The 22,648-nt window shown below is 35.0% G+C and overlaps 1 protein-coding gene across 8 annotated transcripts in view; it reads left to right on the top strand.

Annotated features, from left to right (window-relative positions):
• LOC136030723 (histone deacetylase 4-like) overlaps positions 1-22,648 on the top strand; it is a 283,933-nt gene that overhangs the window by 34,508 nt on the left and 226,777 nt on the right. The window contains exons 1-2 of one of the 8 annotated variants that reach the window (XM_065709804.1): positions 4-2,265; positions 3,039-3,306. The exons of 2 other annotated variants lie outside the window; for them this stretch is intronic. In XM_065709804.1, coding sequence (XP_065565876.1) covers positions 3,186-3,306 — 121 coding nt within the window. In that variant the 5' untranslated portion in view covers positions 4-2,265; positions 3,039-3,185. Of the gene's footprint in view, positions 1-3; positions 3,307-22,648 lie in introns of those variants that run through there. 5 more of the 8 variants (XM_065709800.1, XM_065709798.1, XM_065709799.1 and 2 more) reach the window with 5 other exon arrangements.

Genomic DNA, 22,648 nt, shown 5'->3' with positions numbered 1-22,648 from the left:
TGGACGTTGGGTAATTCCAGTTGCCTTTCAAATATTATGATGTGAACATTTTTGCTTAATACAAATTTGAATAAAAAAAACCCTTTTTTGACATGTTATGAAAAAATCATGCTGTCCTTATGCTTGAGCAGCCGTTCTTAAAGCATTTGAGGGAAAGGTCGAAATTTTGTGTAAAAAGGGCGGAGAAGAGCGTGGGGGCATACTAGATTTCTAATTCAATATGGCTGCAATAAAGTCATTCATTTGAATCAGTTGGATAATCTTTTCTCCCACTACTGCTCTTAAAGAAAAGGTTAATTTTTAGCTATTCTATATATTGCCAAGAAGGCATCTGTTTCTAGTGTGTTGATAACAAATTTTAGTTGGCATGTAAAATAATTTTTTTTGCTGTTAAATAAAAGATATAAAGTAACAGTTTTGGGAACAAATTCAAAAAGCTGTGTTCAAGGTAACTACTATCGGAAGTAGTCTATTTTATGTAACCCACCGTCTTATCTAAGTAGGTGCCGTAGTTGCGTAAGTAGGTTCCGGCCATTCACGTTATTTTTTTCTTAGCCGATGTGGTGGCAACCTTATAACTGTCTGACGCCGGTTCCATCAAGTCGGCTTCTTTCTTAGCTGGTTTTCTTAGCTGCGTCCTCCATAGCCGAACTGAGTAAGCATGGCTACTAGTCCATTTAGAAGCTGACTGACAGAAAAACAACCATACATTACTACGAGTGGATAAATGAAACCTAAACGAGCAGAAGTTAGACCTCTGGTGCCAAACTGTCTTGAAGTGTTAAAGAAGTTGTGTTCATGGAAATGGGTCAATGACTATACATAGTTCATAGATAACAATAATTCAGACCTTCCCCCTGCCTCCTCTCCCAAATCCTCTCCCATTCGGATGGGATAAGGCAGGATTAACTTCTACTTCTGACTCAGTTTGGCTGAAAAATGACGACTTCTCTTATAGATTTCCTAATCACAAGAGATTGGGATCACCCCTTCTCCTTCTCACAGAAATCATGTCAGTATCCGGCTTCAAATAGACAAAAATACAACATTAAATGTTGCGTCTGACTAAGTTCGGTTGACATCCAAGAACTACCTTCTGGGTATTGCTTTTTATAATGAATTTAGGGCCCCTTTTCGTTTCCCCACAGAGTTTCGATAGGATCCAAATCGCTAATAGTCATAAAAAGGACGATATAAATAGTCATAAATCTTTTTCTTACTTACTTCAATTTCCTTAAAATCTGATAGCCACTTTTCCTGGTGACAAGAATTTTGTGACCCCTCCACCCTCACAGTTTGGTTCAGGTACACAATTTATTCAGGCAGAGCCTTGACAATTACTTTAATTTCCACTACTTTTGGTTGATATCCGAAAGTATGTTATGGGAAGTCTTATGATGACAAGAATTTAGCCTCGTGTCCTCTTTCTCTATTCTAAAAAGATAAGATGGAATCCTAATCACGAAAATTACAAAATGGCCATTAGCCCTTACTACCTTCTAGTTTTTGGTTGAAAACTAACTCTGGAATTTTTATTTAAGTGGAATCGCCAACTAGGGGCGTCGTTTGGAGTGGGAGGAAAAGGGGGTAGTTGCCCCCCAATACGTAGAGAAAAAAGTTATATATCATGCCCCTTGACTTTCCGGATATGGACCCCTCTCCCCCTCTCCAATATAAATGCTGGAGACTCGTCCCTGTTGCTAACCCCCTTGTAGCTTCCAAGCTTGTGTTGCATCCTTGTGTTGCTTATCAACACGATAATCAATAACGTAAAACTTGAAAAGAACAGAAATAGACTGGAATTGTTTTTGGAATTTCGTAAAAATCTCAACCTTTTAGTAAGAGGACGGGTATAAAGACCCAGCTCCAAAGACAGGTTTACCAATGGCTCTGCAGCTGACCAGATCCAGCCACAGCCAAAAAGACTCATTTATGCCATCTTAACTAAGAATTATCACTAGTATATTTTTTACATAAATGTTTTCCTTATTGAGCATTTTTCGAAGAACATACATTCAGTTTATTGGTTTCAATTTGTTTATTGGAAGTATGTATTTTTAATAGGTTCATTTTAATGATTGCCATAAAAAATCCTATTGACATGTGAAGCATTATTAGTTTTCTTAACCTGACATCCCTCCTATCTTGGCAGGAACTAGTATTTCTTAGTGCCAAATAGAAACGCTTCTAAAGGAACTCCAGTCTCTAAATGTTGTTGGTTTCACTAACACCTGTCTGTGCAGTCTCTTAAGTCTGCTGGATTTTGTGAGAATGCATTTAAGAAACGTTTATGTTTTTGGTGCCTACGGGTGGTTAATGAAAATTGACTATCCTATAAGTAGGATCATTTGAGCCGCTCGCTTGCCAAATTGATTACCAACGAAAAACAAAAAGTGGAGGAAATTGACTAAAGGGATGTTTTTAATTAGGGTGTTTTTGTAGTTCCTCACAATTGAATCAGCCTTTTCAAGATAAAACACAAATAAAATACCTGAAAATATAAAAAGTGGATTTATTAACAGAAGGTAGTATATTCTTTTAACTTTAAGTGATTTGGTGTCCTTCATTTATCTTGCTACTCACAAGGGTCAACATTGCTAGTTTCTGGAAGGTATTCTTTGTTCTGGTCAGTTGAACTGTGTGGCCTTTATTTGTTTATATTTGTCAAATATAGTAATTTTGGTAGCCAAGCAGGGTGCCGTAAAGAGTGCAACCATTCATCAGATTGTATTTCTGCCTGTTCTTATAAATATTGCGAAAGTTATTCTTGGTCCACATTGTTGTTAAACTACCCTATATTATACCAAAACGTGTTAATGATTTCTGCTTCTTTAAAAAAAAAAAACAAAAACAAAAAATTAATCTGTAAAGATTTTATTTTGGAATTTGAATGCTTATTTTTTTGGGAGTTTTATTTGCGAGAAAAAAAACTGAAGACATCAATTTAGTGCTTTGACACTTGAAATTTCCATTAAATTTTAAAGTTGAGTAAATTAATTTGTCTTGTGAAGGGCTCACTTATCATTGTTGTTTCTCAGTCGTCAGGATTGATTTAAATTAACCGTTGAGAATAGTGAATTCAAATAGAACACCACGTATCCTCCTAAGAAGTTGGATATCTGAGGATTAATTCGGAAAAGTGATTTGTTGAGATTGGGAACGAACTGTTACTCAATTCACTTGGGATGTCTGGTAGTGAATGTGGAAAAAACAGTGGGGGTTTTGGCATTTCATGCAGAAGTTTTGAGTTAATTAATCCCAAGTCAAGTCAATCTCCGACTATGCTCAATGAACGGATGGAAGAAGGTAGTTTTTCGTTTCTTCTCTCTTTTTCATTATTCATTTTCTTATTGCATTAATTATTTTCGAGGATAGAATACTTCATACATCTATACTGCAAAGATCATTTTATATATGCCAGAAACATCATTGACACCAAAGCTAGACCCTTGAAGGGCACCGTTGCGGTGATGTAAAACATCTGAAGGGATTTCGTTCAATATGAAACGCTGGGAACGATTAGGTCAAAACGATTTAACCAAACCTAAAAAGAACTCCTCGAATTCCGCAATTAAAAATTTTCCGAATTAGAATATCATGATCAACTTCCAAGTCCTAACCCTAGACAATTACTTATCGGCCAATTGAGAAAACACATAGGTGCAGAAAGGTTCTCTCGGAGAGGGGTTTTAGAGGTCTATTTCCTGGGAGTTTTTTTTTTAGAGGCTTCTTATCATTGGTCTCGGCAGGATTCTCCCAATCCCATGGTGTGTACATACATGGTCAATTAGTCCTTGGAATAATCATTTTATAGCTAGAAACTCAAGTCATAGTATTCCGAGAGTTATTCTTTATGGATGGGGCGATATTTATTATTGAAAGAGTTGTTTTCAGTAAGTAAGTTTAAGTGGAGCAAAATCGTTATTTTTAAAGTCGGATCTCTTTTATGAAAGCGTCATGAAGTCTATTCTTGGCATCTCGCTTGCGTCTTTTTCAGTCTTTTCCAGTCTGTTTGACCGTTTTAAATATGAATTCTAGTAAAAACTATTGAAAAACAATTTTAATTCTACGAGATTTATTATGACCTGAAGAAAAAAGGGCTCAAAATTGTTTTTTTTTTTACTGTCCTGCAAAATTTAGTCTACGCGTCTTTTTTTCTTGCCAAAACAGTAAATTTGCAGTATTTATAAATTGCTGTGGTGTTCTGTTCTTAGTTCGCTTTTCCTTTTGCTGTCATTAAATAAAAAAAAAACAACAAGTTTTTTTTAACTGAAAGTAAGTAGTGACATTAAAACTTAAAACGAACAGAAATTACTCCGTATATGAAAGGAGTTGTCCCGTCCTCAACGCCTAGCTCTTTACGCTAAAGTTTGACTCTTTCTCTCAACTCTGATTTTTAAAACAGTAAAAAAAAAATCTTTAGTGTAAAGTGCGGGGCGTTGAGGAGGGAACAGCCCCTTTCATATACGGAGTAATTTCTGTTTGTTTTAAGTTTTAATGTCGCTCCTTACTTCAGTTAAAAAAACTTGTTTTTTTTTGCTTAATTTCTCAACGTTTTTGAATTAATGCATGTTTTGATTTTGGCTCTCCGCACATTAATAATTAAGACAAAATTTGCATATTAATTTTTTTTGCTAAATGGCTTTCTCATAGTTTTTATCGGATGATTTTGAGAAAAAAAGAAGCAGGGGAGGAGACCTAGTTACCCTCCAATTTTTGGTAACTTAAAAAGGCAACTAGAACTTTTTATTTTTTACGAACGTTTTTATGAGTAAAAATATACGTAACTTACGAATTAACTCATGTAACGAACTTCTATACTCGTATGTTTTTATTACGTATATGAGGGGGTTTACCCCCTCGTCAATACCTCGCTCTTCACACTGAAGCTTAAATTTGGTCCTAATTACTTAAGAATGACCCCTGAATCACAAAGACCGTAGAATAAATAGTTGAAATTACTAATAATGCTTTAGCATAAAAAGCGAGGTATTAGGAGAAGGTGAACCCCTCCTATGCATAATAATTTCTGTTCGTTTTAAGTTTTAATGCTACTCCTTACTTTCAGTTGAAAAACTTTATATATATTTTTTCATAAAAAAAACCTGCTAGATAAACCTGCGCCCCCTTTATGGTAATCCTCTTTCCCCATGACAAATGACAAACCCCTACCCTCAACCCCCCCAACCAAAAAATACCCCTGAAAACGTCTGTACACTTCCCAATAACCATTATTACTATCTGTTAAATACTGGTCAAAGTTTGTAAATTGCAGCCCCTCCCACGGGGACTGTGGGGGAGTAAGTCGTCTCCAAAGACATAGTTATTAGGGTTTTATACTATGCTGAATAAAATGGCTCTCTCAGAATTTTGATCCGGTGACTTTGGGAAAAGAATGAGCGTGGGAGGGGGCCTAGGCACTCCATTTTTTTCGCCACTGAAAAAGGTCACTAGAACTTTTAATTTCCTTTAGAATGAGCCCTCTCGCGAGATTTGAGGATCACTGGGTCGATACGATCGCCTTTGGAAAAAAAACAAAAAAAAAAAAAAAAAAAAAAAAAAAAAAAAAAAAAAAAAAAAAAAAAAAAAAAAAAAAAAAAAAAAAAAACAAAGGAATAAACACGCATCCGTGATCTGTCTTTATGCAAAAAATACAAAATCCCACATTTTTGTAGGTAGGAGCTTGAAACTTGTACTGTAGGATTCTTTGATACGCTGAATCTGATGGTGTTATCATCATTAAGATTCTATGACTTTTAGGGGATGTTTCCCCCTATTTTCTCAAATAAAGTAAATGTTCTCAGGCTCGTAACTTCTGATAGGTATAGCTAAACTTGATGAAAATTATATATTTAAAATCAGCATTAAAATGTGATTCTTTTGATATAACTATTGGTATCAAAATTCCGCTTTTTAGAGTTCGGTTTCTATTGAGCCGGGCCACTCCCTGCTACAGTTCGTTACCACCAACTGTTTGATATCTGAGGAGCAATGTAGAATTCAAATCTAAATCAGGTTTGGCTGTTACTATTGTTTATGACTGTTATAAAAGATTACTATTGTTCACATGCTTCGTAGATCAAGTTTGACAGAACAATGTCTGCTTCGTTCACATAATCAGGGTCTAACTTCAAATCTTTTTTCCATAATTTACATTCATTTGTCTCCTTATATTTATCTCTATTTTTTTTGCCTGTTGTTAAGGTATGAATTCCTCATAAAGAATAGTGTAAAACCTAAAAATATAGCCATGTGTATTTAAAAATAAACTGACGCCATTTCCTGCCCCCATCATATGGAAACTAAATATAATGAATGTTGTTTTACGACACACAGTCAAGGTTTTTGGCTAAGGCCTCTTTAGATATTCTTATCAGAACATTATCTTTCGGGCAACTAGGATCTCATTAACATGTTCTTAGGTGTTGTGTTCTATCTACTATATGTATGTTTACGTTAACTAGAAAATTGATGTGAATTATTGCCAAGTATAAGAGTAATAAAAACTAATCTATTTAAGTTTGTTTAGGATGTTTTCCGTGTTATACAATCATTATCACTTGAAACTGTATGGAGTTTGAAATCATGCGAATTCATCGATTTGTTTAATGCCGGACATAGGCTTACTTATGAATTGATTTTACAGGAGGGGTTTCAGGAAAATTCCAAATAGGGGGGAATGTAAAAAATTATTTTGAGAAATCGAGCTTTTATGACGATGGTATGGTCCCTAAGAAGTCTTTTCTTGAGTACGTGCCTGGATTTGACGACTAAGTAGCTCAATTCCTATGTCTCAGTACCAACTAGCTCAACCGTTACACAATTCAACTCTCTCGCAACTCAACCCACACAACTAAACCCCGACAAACCTAGCCCCCATGAAGTTCAATCACTGCATTTTATTGCAAGTGTTTTGAAGTCATTCGTAAGAAAAATGTTGAAAAATTCGACTATGGAAAAAACATTGCAGTAAAAAATTCGGCCTCTGTAAGAGTTGATCCCGTGATCCTGTCGCGATCCTAAATTATTATTTGTTGATTAATCTAACATAATACATTTTAGTTTGCGCTTATTTTGCTGAAATTTTCACTTTTGGGAAACCTTGTCGTCCATAGCACCGCAATGTTATTTCTAGAAATTATTCTCTTATCCATAAGAAGAAAGGAAACTGTTGAAAGAAGAAAGTAGAGTATTTCAAACTTTCTTAAAACAGATTCGTCACTCTTTTGGAAACTATTGGCATAAGTCTGAATAAAAAACTTCCGTAGTGGAATTAATTCTGAAAAAAAACACAAACAGAATATTTAATAACAGTAAATGAACAGTGAATGATTAAAATCAGTAAATGAACAGTGATACAATGTGAAAAAAAGGGAATACTAAGAGAAAACTATATTGGTTACAAAAAAAGGAAAATAAATCCTGACCGTTAAAAACAAATTGAATATTATGTGATCAATTTACACCTGTTTTGTCTTCTTAGACAAAATTATTTGGTTCTAATCAAAGTTTTTACCCCGAGATTTGGAAATACGATCTGTTTTTTTTTTGAACAATAAGCTCTTTTAATTTTTGACAGAAAGAATAAAATAAACTGTGTGTGCTAGAATAAACGTGTTAGAAAATATAATTTCCATGTCTCAATTGTCATAAAAGTTACGTTTGGAATAAAAAATCCCAAGCGAAATTTTGTTCTGGAAAGCAAGACAATTAAAGTAACTTTAAAATTAAACTCGAAAATTTGGCCAAAAAATTAGGAAAGCAAGATTTGAAATAATCACAACGGTCTGAGTAGTATCGCCCATTCCTCGTATTTTAACTGAAAAGGGGCTAAGTTTTGATGACGAGTATAGTCTTTGTTTTTTACTGTTTTTATGGCACTTGGTATTTACCAAGTGACGTATAGCGATCGCAATTTCTGTCTGTCGGGTTGTCTGTCTGTCGGTCTCGGTTTTGCTAGTCTGGGCACTTCCAGATAAGCTATGACGATGAAAGTTGGCAGGCGTATCAGGACCAGACCAGATTAAATTAGAAATAGTGTCTTCCCCGATTCAACCATCTGGGGGAGGGGGGGAATGAGCGAACGAGACAGTTGAGAAGAATTTTATTTGCCGCTAAAACAAATAATTGCTCTTCTTAAGTGTGGCTTACTGATCTAGGGGCGTGATTCTCGCTTAGGGTGCGGGAGGTCTCAGGTTCGAATCCGGAACCACCCCAAATTTTACATGAAAAAGATCCGAAACTAGATACGTGATCAATATAGCGATTGCTGGAAGTTGGCAGGCGTATCAGGGACGAGACCAGATTAAATTAGAAATAGTTGCTTCCTTGATTTGACCATCTGGGGGGAGGGGAGCTGAAGGACAGTCAATTTGGAAAAATTAGAAAAAATGAAGTATTTTTAACTTACGAGCGGGTTATTGGATCTTAATGAAATTTGATGTTTAGATGGACCTCGTGTCTCAGAGCTCTTATTTTAAATCCCGACCGGATCCGGTGACATTGGGGGGAGTTGGAGGGGGAAACCGGGAATCTTGGAAAAAGCTTAGAGTGAAGAGATCGGGATAAAACTTGGTGGGACAAATGTTACAATACCGAACAAGAAGAGACTACAGGAACATTGTATTTGCAAGTTTGTCATTGTAATAATTGTCAAATAAACAAAGAACAGCAAAATCGATAACTTTAGTACCGAGTGTAATTTTAGGTTTTGACCTCATCACAAGTGCCATATGAGCTCTTGACTCTTCCGACCTCATCACAAGTGCCATATGAGTTCTTGGCTCTTGTTTAAATAGCAGCGATACCATATAGATTTTGCAAAACCAACTAACAAGCCCAACTAGCCTAGATGGTAGATCAGAATCAGAGTTTAACTCTCGAGGTAATGGGACAGGAGCCTGATATTAGGCTTTGCTCTGTCGTTAAACAGTCTATTATTGAGGATATATTAATTTTTGAGTAAAATTCGTTTTCGAGTAAAATTTACATTTAATATTCGATGATTAGAGTGAGAGGGGGGAAAAGTATTTTTTCTTCTTAGATGAGTATTTTTACAGTAACAGTTTGGTAAGGTTACCCTGCTTTGTCTTACGGCTGGGGTATCAAGCTGAAACTTTGTGGGACAGCTGTGGTGGATGACAATATGAATTCAAATTTTTTGTTTGTCACAACATTTTTTGTTTATCGGGAAAAAGCAGACTACGGGTTTTAGCCGTAATTATAGTTTTTAATCTTTTTTGTGTTTATAGCTCGATAGGATTCGGTGCTAGTTACAGTATAAATAATGAACTACCAGCTATTTCAGAGTCGTCGTTCGCCACAAGAAGTAATAAATTACAAAATAAAAGAACTAAATAAGCATATCCACGAATAAATTTCTCAGAGTTAGAAGACACTTCATGAAGTTTTGCTCTATTGAAATCGGTTATTTATTTTATATCCTAAAGGTAATGGGTTATTGCAAACACCTTTAATATTATATAACTAGCTGTTGTTATACTATACCACCAACACCTAATTGGTGGGGGCACTTTGTACCACCCCCCCCCCCCAAACCCCCCGCGCGCGTAAGTCGTTACGGGCTATATTAGTTACGCGCCATTGTAGTTATGTCCCTGTGTCCCACCTGTGAATATATATATATATATATTTATATATATATATATATATATATATTATGTTTTTAATTACGTAAAACTTACGAATATACAACATTCTTGGATGTCCCATTGTCTGTGCATATACAAAGCCTTATATACTTATAATGACGTCATATGCAAACGCTCTTTTTACAAACAAACATGCATACATACAACTTACTTTTATATAGATGGATAGATAGATGGATAGATATACATATACAATACAAATTAACTACGTAAAACTTGCGAATATACAACATTCTTCGCTGTCCCATTGTCAGTGCATATAAATAGATTGTTAGGTTTACCGACCCTCGAACATGCAACGTACAATTGTCCATGGTAAAAACAATCTGTATTAAGATCTATACCGCATTTTTCTAATGATTGCCCTTGAGCTTTGTTGATGGTGATTGTAAATGCTAATCGAATCGGGAATTGCCATCTTTTAAATTGAAAAGGCAGATCCGTTGAAGTCATGGGAATGCGAGGAATAAGAACAGCCTCACCTTCAAAAGGCCCTGTCAAGATTGTTGCCTCTATTACGTTTTCCATTGTTTTTTTTTTAACGGCAAGTCGCGTGCCATTGCAAAGCTTTGGTGGGTTGATATTTCGTAACAATATTATTGGTACGCCTATTTTTAGTTGTAGCACGTGTGGTGGAAACCCTGAGAGATCCAGGGAATTTAAAAATTCAGATGGATAATTAACCGCCTCATTTGGTTCCAGAACTGTGTCGACTGACTTGTAAAGGACTGCCTGTTCTCGAATCTTGGTCAAAACAATATTGTTGATTTCGTGGACGTCTTTATTCTTGGCTGCCAGAATCGTTCGTTCTTTTAGCCATTTATGATTTTTACAATTGATTAGAATATTCGGAAATACTTTTTCAACCAATTCATTTTTGGACGTCACTGAATTATAAAATTCAGCAGGCAGTTGTATGCATCCTGAAATTGAGTCTACTGGGAGCTTTCCGTTTCCAATTGGCAGCAATTGATCTGAAAATGTTGGACCAGAGTCATCGTTTTGCAATCTGACACGCATATTTGTAGTTAATTTTAATGTCTTTACGTGTGACCATAAATTAGAATTTTGCAGGCAAGCATTCATTTCGTCTGCAGGGGTTGATCTATGTATTGTAGGTAATCTTTGCCTGAAATCTCCTGCAAGCACTATTAATGTGCTACCAAAGAGTTTCGAATTCCCTCGCAAAGCTCTCAACGATTGATCCAGAGCCTCGAGCGACTTTTTGTGTGCCATTGTGTACTCGTCCCAAATAATAAGTTTGCATTGCTGCAATACTTTACCCATCCCAGATGATTTGGAAATATTGCACGTGGGAGTTTCTGTAGAATGAAAATTCAGAGGCAATTTCAAAGCGGAATGAGCAGTTCTTCCACCAGGCAGCAACGTTTCGGCTATTCCGGACGACGCAATTGCCAAAGCTATGTCATTTTTTGATTGAAGTGATTCCAGAATCAATTTTATCACAAATGTTTTACCAGTACCTCCTGGTGCATCCAAAAAGAAGATTTCTCCAACTTTGTTATCGACACAATGTATTATCTTATCATAAATGTCCTTGCTCAGACGTTAACTTAGAAATGTTATTTTGTACATACGACAATAGATCACTCGTGCTGTAGCTTTGTTCACGATCCAATTCTACACATGTTGAAACAGCAGCGTTACGATTAGGTGAATGCATTCCCAAACCTTTGAAGAGGTTTGTTTGCCATATCTACGCACAAATCTTCAATAATAACCAAAGTGTAGTTATAAATTTCTGATGTAAAATCAAAAGTCATGTCTGACGTCTCTAGCCGTTTTCGATGGAGTATATCCTCGGCCATTTTCGATTTATATTTTTCCCATAACTCTGTTGGAGCTGAAGGAGAGCAAGTTGTTAGTATGATTCCAAACAATGCACGAATTTGACTTGGAGTTGACGTTTCGCACGCGTCATTGATGCAGTTATCCCGGTGTTGGTCATTCTCCAATAAATTCAGAGCTTGGCATGCACTACGGTAAGTGTCATGTATAGTACCGTTTACAGATCTCAAATACTCAAAGGACGTCGGACTGGGTAAATTCACCAAAAGCAGGCGTAGAAAGAAGTATTCATATTGATTGGGGTGAATGGTGTAGAGTCTTCCTATCCTGGTATCTTTGAAGATGGTAGGTTAGCCGTCGACTGACTTATCCTGTTTTCGACGTTCAAATACTTTGTTTTTAGCATTCCACGTGTAATACGAAGGCACTTCAGTATACAGCAGTTTTTTTTGCAAAAGAATCATTTTGACATAACGAAAAGAAAGCAGTTAACGTTGTATCTGGTTGATTCAGGGCTCTTTGTCGCACGTTGGACTCCGAAAAATAAAAACGTTGTCCATTCTATAAATGCACCGCTAATTGAACAACAGCTGGACTTCGTTCATGTATCGGAAATGAAAGAATTCGCCAAACAGCTTCATTACTGCTAATGTATCTTCCAGCCTGATATTATAGGATTTCATCGATATAACTGATTTCGGAATGCAAGCCAAAAACTGGCATGTCACTGCCTTTGGTGACGTATTTACATATGTATTTGATTGCCTTTACGGAGTTACAGTATTCAACGTTTATGTGTGCATTAAAAGTTCTTGAGAATAAAGGTGAATATGGAACAACCCACTGATTATCTATTTCGATGGTGGTACCGTTATGCTTCTTTATTATTGCTGTTTTACCGCCATCTTCAGTAGATCTTCTTCTATATTGTGGGTAACCATCATTGCCAGTAATTGTTTTGGGTACTAAAAGTCGAGGATATTACTTTGTGCACCTTCCTTTGGCCATGCCTCTTATCGACATTTTCATCAGGAATTTCAGTGGAAATCACATCGTCAATTTCATTAGAAGTAATTTTATCATGTAGCCAGATTAAAATATGTGCGTGTGGCAATCCTCGTTTTGCCATTCCACTCAGTACATCCAGCATCGCACTGACCCAAAGACTTTAAGTTTTACTATGTAGCTTATCAGTGATTTCAACTTTTGCCGGAAGACACGGGCCGTAATGTCATGTCTATGAACCGCCGATTGTCTTTGAAGTAAAAGCTGCCGTATCTCGTCCCAAAATTGATTACATTTAAATGTAATAAATAAATCTGGACACCATAGAGACGAACATACGCAATTGCATCTTGAGCATATTCATGCATATGACGGGGACTACTGGCATATGACGAAGGTAAAATCGTTAATCTTCCAACGTTTGTGTTATTACTGTCATTTACAACCGCATCTCGCAAATGAATGTATTGTTCAGAGCGGAGCTTGGTCTGATTCAGACGGATAAATAGCAAACGTTCTGATTCAAATTTTGCATACATATCAACGATGTATTAGTGAAACAAATGACGGCATTTTAAAATATAATTGTCTTCATCCTGCCGAATCATTAGTCCATAGGAATAATAATGCATTGCGCTGCATTTCTTATCCGTTTGTTTGTTAGTGGATGGATCTTGCAATATAATATTAAAGTGATAGCCGTCGGTTCTATTCCCAAAAAAATGATAGGATATTTTAGGGCATCGTAGCATCGATGAGTTTCAGAAATTCTTACCAACTGAGCGTTTCGCTTATGAAGAATAATATCTCGAGGTAAAAACTGATCACCGACCATAACGATTGCCACTTTGTCGATAGTTGGAGCATTGTATCTACGCACATGTTGGCCAGTAGGTTTGTTGTCAGCGGAAAGAACAATTTTATGCGTATCAGTAGTCATCAAATCGATGGCTGTTTTGAACAGACGCACTAAATTATTATTTTCGTGGAAAAGATGTTGTAATTGGGAAACTATAGTCCTTTCAACGTCGGGAGAAACTTTCCAACGTGCATTCAATTCAGAATTTCTATCAGTGATGAAGTACAGTTGTAAAAATTTATGATTCTTGCCTGAGAATGGTAAAAGGGACCCTGCTCTATGATAAATTTGCCCTTTTGCTTTGAAAGTAGGCATAAATTGATCTTGATCTTCGATTTGGGCAGCAAACGACGTCATTTGGAAACATGAGTTATATTTTGTGATGTTTGACAAAAAACGCTTAGATTCTGGCGTAGTTCCAGTAAGCGAAATCTCCAATGGCTCTGGTGGTGCAGCCAGTTGAGGAAGTTTAACTTTTCCTGAGGCGCAACACATTCCCATTGTTTCACCATTAAATTTCAAGGCCTTGCAATAGTGACAAATTTTAGACATAGTCCCGATTTGAACACATCTACTCAATCTATAATCATCGACTGGGCTGTACCTGAATGCCAGACGAAAATTTTCAGGTTGCTCTTGTGATTCCTCGGCATGCTTTCTTTTGGTGATTTCTCTTTGAGACGCAAGCCTGTTTTCACGCTGTTGTTGTGATTCCTCGGCACGCTTTCTTTTCATATTTTCTCTATTAGCCTGTGATACCTCGGCACGCTTTCTGTTCATACTTTCTCTATTAGCCGCAAGCCTGTTTTCACGCTGTTGTTGTGATTCCTCGGCACGCTTTCTTTTCATACTTTCTCTATTAGCCGCAAGCCTTTTGGCATAGACTTTTTGAGCAGCTTCCTCGGCTGTTGCTATTGTAGGTTCTTCTGTCATGTTAAAATCTATATTAAAAATTTCTCTTTGAAAGGCCTTCTTATATACTTATAATGACGTCATATACAAAGCCTTTTGACGTCATAACAAACATGACGTGAGTCTACAAACAACTTCATGACGGCATATTGCTCAGTCCTTATAATGACGTCAGTCGACAAACATGCATGCGGTCTTGAATATATAACAAACACATTTGGTGGGCAATTAGGTAATAGTTTCTAAACTTGTACAACATTTGGCTAGTGGAGTAAGAGCTGGTAGAGTTCAATGGTCATTAACTAAGACCCGCTGGTCACTGTTTCCACCAGCTCCTTTTTATAATCCGTTAAACATCGGAAGTCTTCCTTATCCGTAGATGGTGCATCGGATTCAGTAAAATTTTCCATAAGGCCCTAAGTGCCACAAAAATAACATGATCGAAGAACGTGGTCACAACAACATGGCAGCTTTTTTCGTCCTAATCGTTCACTGTTACAATATTGGAATTTGGGCCAGGTTTGAAAACATTTTTCTCTTTTGCTTCCTAGCAAGGTTCTCCTAACTTTCCTTTTTTTTAAACCCTTCTAGCCAAAAGTACTAGTGCCTAATAACACAGACGGAGAATGTCGCCAATAAAATTTTATCAAAATTTTGGTATGACAACCCGTTGATGTCGAACCGAGAACAGAATTCTCTGGTGATTTAGGATAAGTAGTAGAAAGAGATTTTTTCAGAGATTCCGTGACTGCGTTCTTTTGTCCTTAGACAGATATAAAATTCATAGATCTACGGAAAAAACTATAGAAGTGGAAACACTGCTATGGGTCATACTCACTATAAGCATCATGGTTGCAGCGGAAGCTGAAACCTAGTAGAGAGTGAACAACAGCCCATAGTAACTGAAAGTTAAAAACGTGTTTTAAAAAAAATGCGTAGTGAAAAAAATTTTGCCATCTGAACCTGATTCAGCAATGGTAACTATTATTTCGGTTCGTCGTAAAAGTAAAAGTTTATTGCGAAAAGAAGTTTATGGCGATTTCGAAATAAAAGCCTAAAACCCTCGAAAATGGTGTCAGATCAAAATGAAAAGTTTACCATTGAAATCAGCATGGTCGAAAACCCTTTTCTTGCATCGGTAGCACTGATCTATCTCCCGTTTATTATATTTTATTTTTTTTCGGGCCTAGCGCGTCATCTGAACATCATAGAGTGATTATTAATGGCTCATTCAAAAGCTAGTTTTTATACGTCCGTACTTTTTATAAGTTTTGCCATCTGCAAGTGCCATATGACACTAAAATGGCACTTTGCGCAATTTTTCAAGGGGTGGCACTAGCAGGCTACCAGGACGTCGTAGACAGATTTTTTCTTATAGATCATATAGAAGATCATATTCCCCATGTCTACGTTCTTTCTATAAATTCCACGATCTGCAAGTTCCAAATGGCACTAAAACGGCACTTTTAGTACCGTGTCTCAAGTGGAAAAGCTGGGGCTATTGGGCTAGCAGAACTTATAAGAGTTATGTTTAATGGCCCATTTAAAAGCTATCGCTCACATTTACCTGTTTTTTTTTTTATCAATTTTACCATTCGTAAGTTTAATATACTAAAAACAACAATTTTGGTGCAACTCCCTAAGTGGAAAAGCTCTGAAGTACAAAACAGGTACTATTGTAATAGTTATGTTCCAGAACCCTTAAGTGCAGGTTTACAAGAAACCCTCCCGTCCACTCCCCCTCCCAGCCCCTATAGTAAGTTTCATAAATCGTCTGCACATCAGTAAGCTACTGAAACATTAGTAGGCAACCACACCATCGTAGATAGATGTTTAATGGCTCAATTAAAAGCTATTGCTTATATTTACTAGGTTTTTGCAAATTCTACGGTCTATTAGATTTCACAGGTTTCAGTGTTAACTAGTTTGTGGGGAGAATTTGCAATGAACTTTTCGTCATAGCTAAAGCATTAGCTGTTACTTAGTAAAGAGCAAACCACAGCCCATAGTAACTAAAGGTTAAAAAACGTTAAAACGGTCTTTTCTTCTTTTTTCCAGGCCTAGCGGGTTACTAGAAAATCATAGAGAGATGCTTAAGAGCTCATTCAAAAGCTATATCTCATATTGAACGGAATTTATATAAATTCCACCATATGTAAGTGACATATGGCACGAAAAAAGACACTTTTTTATGCCGTCTATCATGGGGTGGGGCTAGCGGGCTACCAGAACATCTTAGATAGATTTTTGATAGCTCATATAAAAAATTTTACGAAAGCTTGTTTATTAAAGTACGTTGCAGCTGTGGAGGCATGGTGAGAAGTCGGAAAATAGCCTAGGGGTAAGGCTGAGTTTAGCAGCTAAACCAAGCTGCTAAAAAGACGCCTTATTAAATTATCCTCCCTATTAATTGTCCTAAGCCGGTATAAAGTGTCTATCTAGTTCTTTGGTTAACTTTAATTAATTAAAAAAAAATTGAGGCGAATTACGGTAAACTACAGGTGCCTTCCAAAATTGGAAGAACAACATCCATTGAGTATTATTCCTTTGGAAAAGAATGTTTTACCGAAAACAATAGTTCACCAGAAAAATTCTATGTGCTTTTCACAAAATTCTTATGATGGTTCTTCAACGCTCCTTGAAAATCATCCCTGTCCCTCCTCTATGTATAAATACATAGTTGATGTGTATTAGGGCGCTTAAATTTTTTTAACATTTTATTATGGATAAAAGTATTTCTTTTGATTTTTCGAAACAACCACTTTCTATCATTGGATCCGTTTTGGCTCAAACTTCCTAGTTTTTGTTGAAAACTTCTTAACGATTACATTTTCAAATTTAATCTTTTCCTTAAAAAAATCCTGGTAAAGATCCTAGTACTATGATATATTTTTCACAAAAAAAAACAACCTAACCCTCTCAACAATCTATCCATTTTATTTTTAACAGATTGTTCAAGGGAATTGAATCCTAAATACGAGTCTTAATAACCACGGAAACTGTGTCCTATTTTTAGCCTAGAAATAATGTCCCGATGCTTGTGGGATTCCCTAGTCTCGATGCTGAATATATACAAACTATTTTGAGAGTTTGTATTGGTGGAAAAAAGTAAATTTAGAGATTGGGGTGTTTAAATCTAGTTTGTTGTTTTTATTAATAGGCGTAGGAAGGGAGGATTTCAAAATTAGTGAGGCTTCAAAATTTATTGCTTTTCTAAATCGAGGAGTAAATAAGATGTTGCAAGCTGTGTAAAAGAGTGATTAACTTGAAAATAGCTGAGTGCTAGCTACGTGCTGAAGTTCAAATTACTCGAAATTCCATTCTAGTTCAAGTACCAAGGACAATGAAAATGGATTTAGATTGTTTGAATCGGACAAGTGTAGCATACACCACCATATATATTTTAAAAATCTATTTATTTTATATTATATTTTTATTTTATATTTTATTTTTATTTTTATATTATTTTATTCTTATTATTTTATTTTATATTTTATTTATAATTATTTATATATTTTAAAAATTAGGAAAAATCAGGGTGTTTAATTTTTAGAAAAAAGACCTCCACATGCAGGAATACTGTGTTTGGTATTAATGAGCGTCAAATCAAAGCGAGAAAACGAAGGAATGATAGCGAAAAATCAGAAAAAGTAAGCTTAAAACATATGGCACTAAACAGTTTAAGAAGGTGTAGTTTTCCTTCGAAGGTGTAGTTTTTCTTCGAAGGTGTACTTGTCTTTGAGAATCAACAGATTGTTATGTTTGTATTTTTACAGACGAAAAGTGTTGACAAATTAACGAATCAATTTTGCCTATTTATTTTCATGGCTCAACATGGTAACATTCACGAACATGTGGCTATGTCCTAAAAACTATTTGATTTTGAAACAATCACGTGAATTTTATTTTTCAAGAAAGTTGCAGGTTTCATGCAGGAATGGAACTAAGATAGGTCCAGGGGGTGAAAAATGTTTTATTTTGATATCCCTGGTAGCCTACTTGAGCTAAGTTGACAGTAATACATGTGATAATTTTCATCTCGCGCTATGCCTGCTTGAAGCAGAGCATAATGACTCCCTACGTTTCCTGCATAAACTCCCTCGTTAAAGTTATGTCAGCGCTATTAAGCTGCGTGCAGGTTTTCATTTGCCAACGATTGATCAGACTTGTCTAGATTCTTATGGTTATTAATTTGAAAAAAAATACCCAAGTTTTTCTCAGGGAAGTAAAGAGTGGAGTTGAAACTTAAAACGGACAAAAATTATTACTTCACAGCCTCTCTAATATCTATATATATAAAAATAAGTTGTCTGTGTGTGGATCTGTGGATCTGTGGATCAGGTGACGTCATGTTTGTCCGCATATGACGTCTGAATTATTTCACACTAATACAAAAGAAGAAAAAAACAAAAAAGGTAAAAACTACAAAAAAAACTAAAAAGAAAAAAAACTAAAAAAGCTAAAAAACTAAAAAAAACTAAAAAAAGGTAAAAATCTAATAACTAAAAAAAAACTGAAAAAAATAAAAAAAAGGCAAAAACTACAAAAAAATAAAAACTAATAAAAAAACTAAAAAAGCTAAAAAACTAAAAAAACTAAAAAAAAACTAAAAAAAGGTAAAAAACTAAAAAAAACTAAAAAAAACTAAAAACTAAAAAGAAAAAAACTAAAAAAAAGGAAAAAACTGAAAAATAAAAGAGAAAAAGAAAACTAAAAAATATGAATAAATATATATAAAAATAAGTTGTTTGTGGGTTATGTCTGTCTGTCTGTCTGTCGAGTGACGTCGTGTTTGTCCGCATATGACGTCTGAATTATTTCACACTAATACAAAAGAAGAAAAAAAAACTAAAAAAGGTAAAAACTACAAAAAAAAACTAAAAAGAAAAAAAACTAAAAAAGCTAAAAAACTAAAAAAACTAAAAAAAGGTAAAAAACTAAAAACTAAAAAAAACTGAAAAAACTAAAAAAGGCAAAAACTAAAAAAAAACTAAAAACTAATAAAAAAACTAAAAAAGCTAAAAAACTAAAAAAACTAAAAAAACTAAAAAAAGGTAAAAAACAAAAAAAAAACTAAAAACTAAAAAAGAAAAAACTAAAAAAAGGAAAAAACTGAAAAATAAGAGAAAAAGAAAACTAAAAAAATATTAATAAATATAAAAAATATAAATATAAATATAATATAAATTAGCAATCAACAAAGCACCGAGACACAAATGACAACCGGGACACAGGGAGTATAAATGACGACCAGGACATAAGTAAAAAAAAAAAAACTAAAAAAACTAAAAAAATGGTAAAAACTACAAAAAAAACTAAAAACTAATAAAAAAACTAAAAAATCTAAAATCTAAATAAACTAAAAAAGAAAAAAAAGAAAAAGCACCAGTTGGGACATCAGTAACTCTCATTGTACAATTTAAATTATCTTAAAAACATAAGCTTAAAATTAAGTCTTCTATTAGTAACCACAAAGTTGTTGAACATCATACACAATATTGGATTGATTTATCAGGTAGCATTTTGGTCTTGCCAGCTATAATACCAATGGTGACTAATATACAATTTTAAATTGTAATAAATGTGCTTTAGTATAACTCGAAATGAATATCAAATAAGACATAATATTAACTCTGGAAATCCGGTTTTTTCTCTTTATACAACAGTGAATTTCAAGCTATGATACTAATTCTAAGCTAGTCAATAGTCCTAATACTATCAAGATGGCTTTACTTGGAACTTGTCAACAAACTAATCATGACATGTCTTTTTCAGAACCAAGACGAGAACCAGTCATTGAACTGAGCCATTGTGCAAAAGTAAAAACAAATTACACGAAAAAAATAATAAAGCAACAATCCTAAAATGGACTACCTTTATCTTAAAAGAAATTGATGATAATTGTATTCTGTAAAAAGTGTCATTAATTACTGTACCAAAACTCCTATATTATTTTGTGTTTTCAGTATAGGGCTAGTTTTCTATAATCCTAGAAACATAGGGAAGCATGATTAGTTGGTTTATTTGTAGTAGTTTTATTAATACATATTAGATAGGCTGTGAAGTAATAATTTTTGTCAGTTTTAAGTTTCAGCTTCGCTTTTTACTTCCTCCGGGAAAACTTTGATTTTTTAAATTAATCTTTTCGTTTTTGATTAAAATTTAATGTAGAACCAACGCTGATATGATTTTTTTATTTTGTACGGATGATGTATGTTCGTTTTAATTTTTAATGTCATTCCTTAATTCCAGTTACAAACTGATTTTTAATATAATTTCTAATTATCACCGATCTAAGGGAGATAAGACACCTCTAGGAAATGCTGCAGACAACCGTGACAGCTACGAAAAATTTTCAGTCCATAACATAGTTCATTATCCATGCTTCACAAAACAATACATGCTTTTAAGGAATGTTTGTTTTTCGATGAGCAAAAGGCTGTTTTTATTCGGCCGACTTCGCCTGAAAAAGCCATAATGAAGACAGGGCTTTTTAAATCGCCTACTGACTAGCAGAAACTAGAATATATTTATACCTAATCGCTTTTTATAGATTTGACTTGATAGCACATTCCCACAAAGTGCATTTTCGGTTGTTTCCCTCATTTTTTCAAATGAGAAAGTGCCTTTTCCAATGAAATAACCAAAAAAGGTGTTTTTAAAACCTAGACAGAAGTTAAAAATTAAGGGCACAAGGACTTCCCTTCCCTTCAATTACCGCCGTTAGAATTAGAACACAGGCTTCATCGCAGAGTGAAGTTTGAAGGTTCCAACTCAAAACTGTTGATCATTCAAGCTTATTTTTGGGTTGATTTTTAGTTTAAAAGATTTTAGTTTTAGTTAGTTTGTTTTGGCAATAATCTTGTAATTTTAAGATGAGTAGACAATTTATGAAACTTGCTAAGAGAATCTAGAGGGGGAGAATATGTCAAGGGTTCTTGTAAACCTCCAGAAGGGCTTTGGACCATAATTATTACAATGGTACCGTTTTATGTTTCCTAACTCTTTCACTTATGAAGTGGCACCAAAAGTGTGGATTTTAGTGCTATATGTCACTTATGGATGGTACAATCGATAAAAAGCACGCAGACACGAGTAATAGGTTTAAAATGAGCCTTCCCGTGATAAGTTTTAAAAAAATAAATGCATCACATTTGCAAAGATAGTGGATTATATGAAAAGTAATAACAAAGATGGGACAAACCTTGATTGAAAAAGAAGTCCAAGCAGATATCGAACGCATGATAATCTAATTTGAAATTCAGCGCTGTACTAACAGAACCACGCCTGTAATAATGTTATTTAATATATTTTTATATATAAAGATATTGGTGTTTATATGACTTTAATTGAGTAGCTTATTAAGGGGACGTGGAGACGGAACATGCAGAAGGTTTTCTTGCAAACCTCCAGTTAAGGATTTTGGAACATGATTATTACAATGATACCGTTTTATATTTCCAAGATTTTCTACTTAAGAAGTGGTACCAAAAATGTTGTTTTCAGTACTCTATCTCACTTGTGAATGGTAGAATTGATAAAAAGCACGTAGATATGAGGAAACGTTTTCAAATGAGACATTAACGTCTCTCTAAAAAGTTCAGGTAGCCCAATAGCCCCAGCTTTTCCACTGGAGAAACGGCACGAAAAGTGCTGTTTTTGGTGCCATTTGTAACTTGTAGATGGTGGAATTTATAGAAAGAACGCAGATATGAGCAATATCTTTTATATCAAACAGTTCGTGGTAACGAACTGTAGTAAGGAACGACCCGGCTCAATAGTAACCAAAACTCTAAAAAATGGAATTTTGGTACCAATAGCTACATCAAAAGAATCGCATTTTAATGCTGATTTCAAATATATAAATTACCCATCTTATGGGTAATCATCATGGGTCTTACCCATCAAAAGTTACGAGCCTAAGAAAATTTGCGTTATTTTAGAAAATAGGGGGAAACACCCCCTAAAAGTCATAGAATAACGAAAGAATAGTATAGACTTAACGAAAATCACACCATCAGATTCAGCGTATCAGAGAACCCTACTGTAGAAGTTTCAAGCTCCTATCTACAAAAATGTGGAATTTTATATTTTTCGCCAGAAGGCAGATCACGGATGCGTGTTTATTTGTTTTTTTTTTCCCAGGGGTGATCGTATCGACCCAGTTGTCCTAGAATGTTGCGAGAGGGCTCATTCTAACGGAAATGAAAAGTTCTAGTGCCCTTTTTAAGTGACCAAAAAAATTGGAGGGCACCTAGGCCCCCTGCCACGCTAATTATTTTCCCAAAGTCAACGGATCAAAATTCTGAGATAGCCATTTTATTCAGCGTAGTCAAAAAACCTTATAACTATGTCTTTGGGGACGACTTACTCCCCCACAGTCCCCGTGGGA

Source organism: Artemia franciscana, chromosome 1 (assembly GCF_032884065.1).
Source record: "Artemia franciscana chromosome 1, ASM3288406v1, whole genome shotgun sequence".
In the NCBI taxonomy this organism is placed as follows: domain Eukaryota; kingdom Metazoa; phylum Arthropoda; class Branchiopoda; order Anostraca; family Artemiidae; genus Artemia; species Artemia franciscana.
Note: the sequence above shows the minus strand (reverse complement) of the source record. Positions and strands in the feature narration are given on the sequence as shown.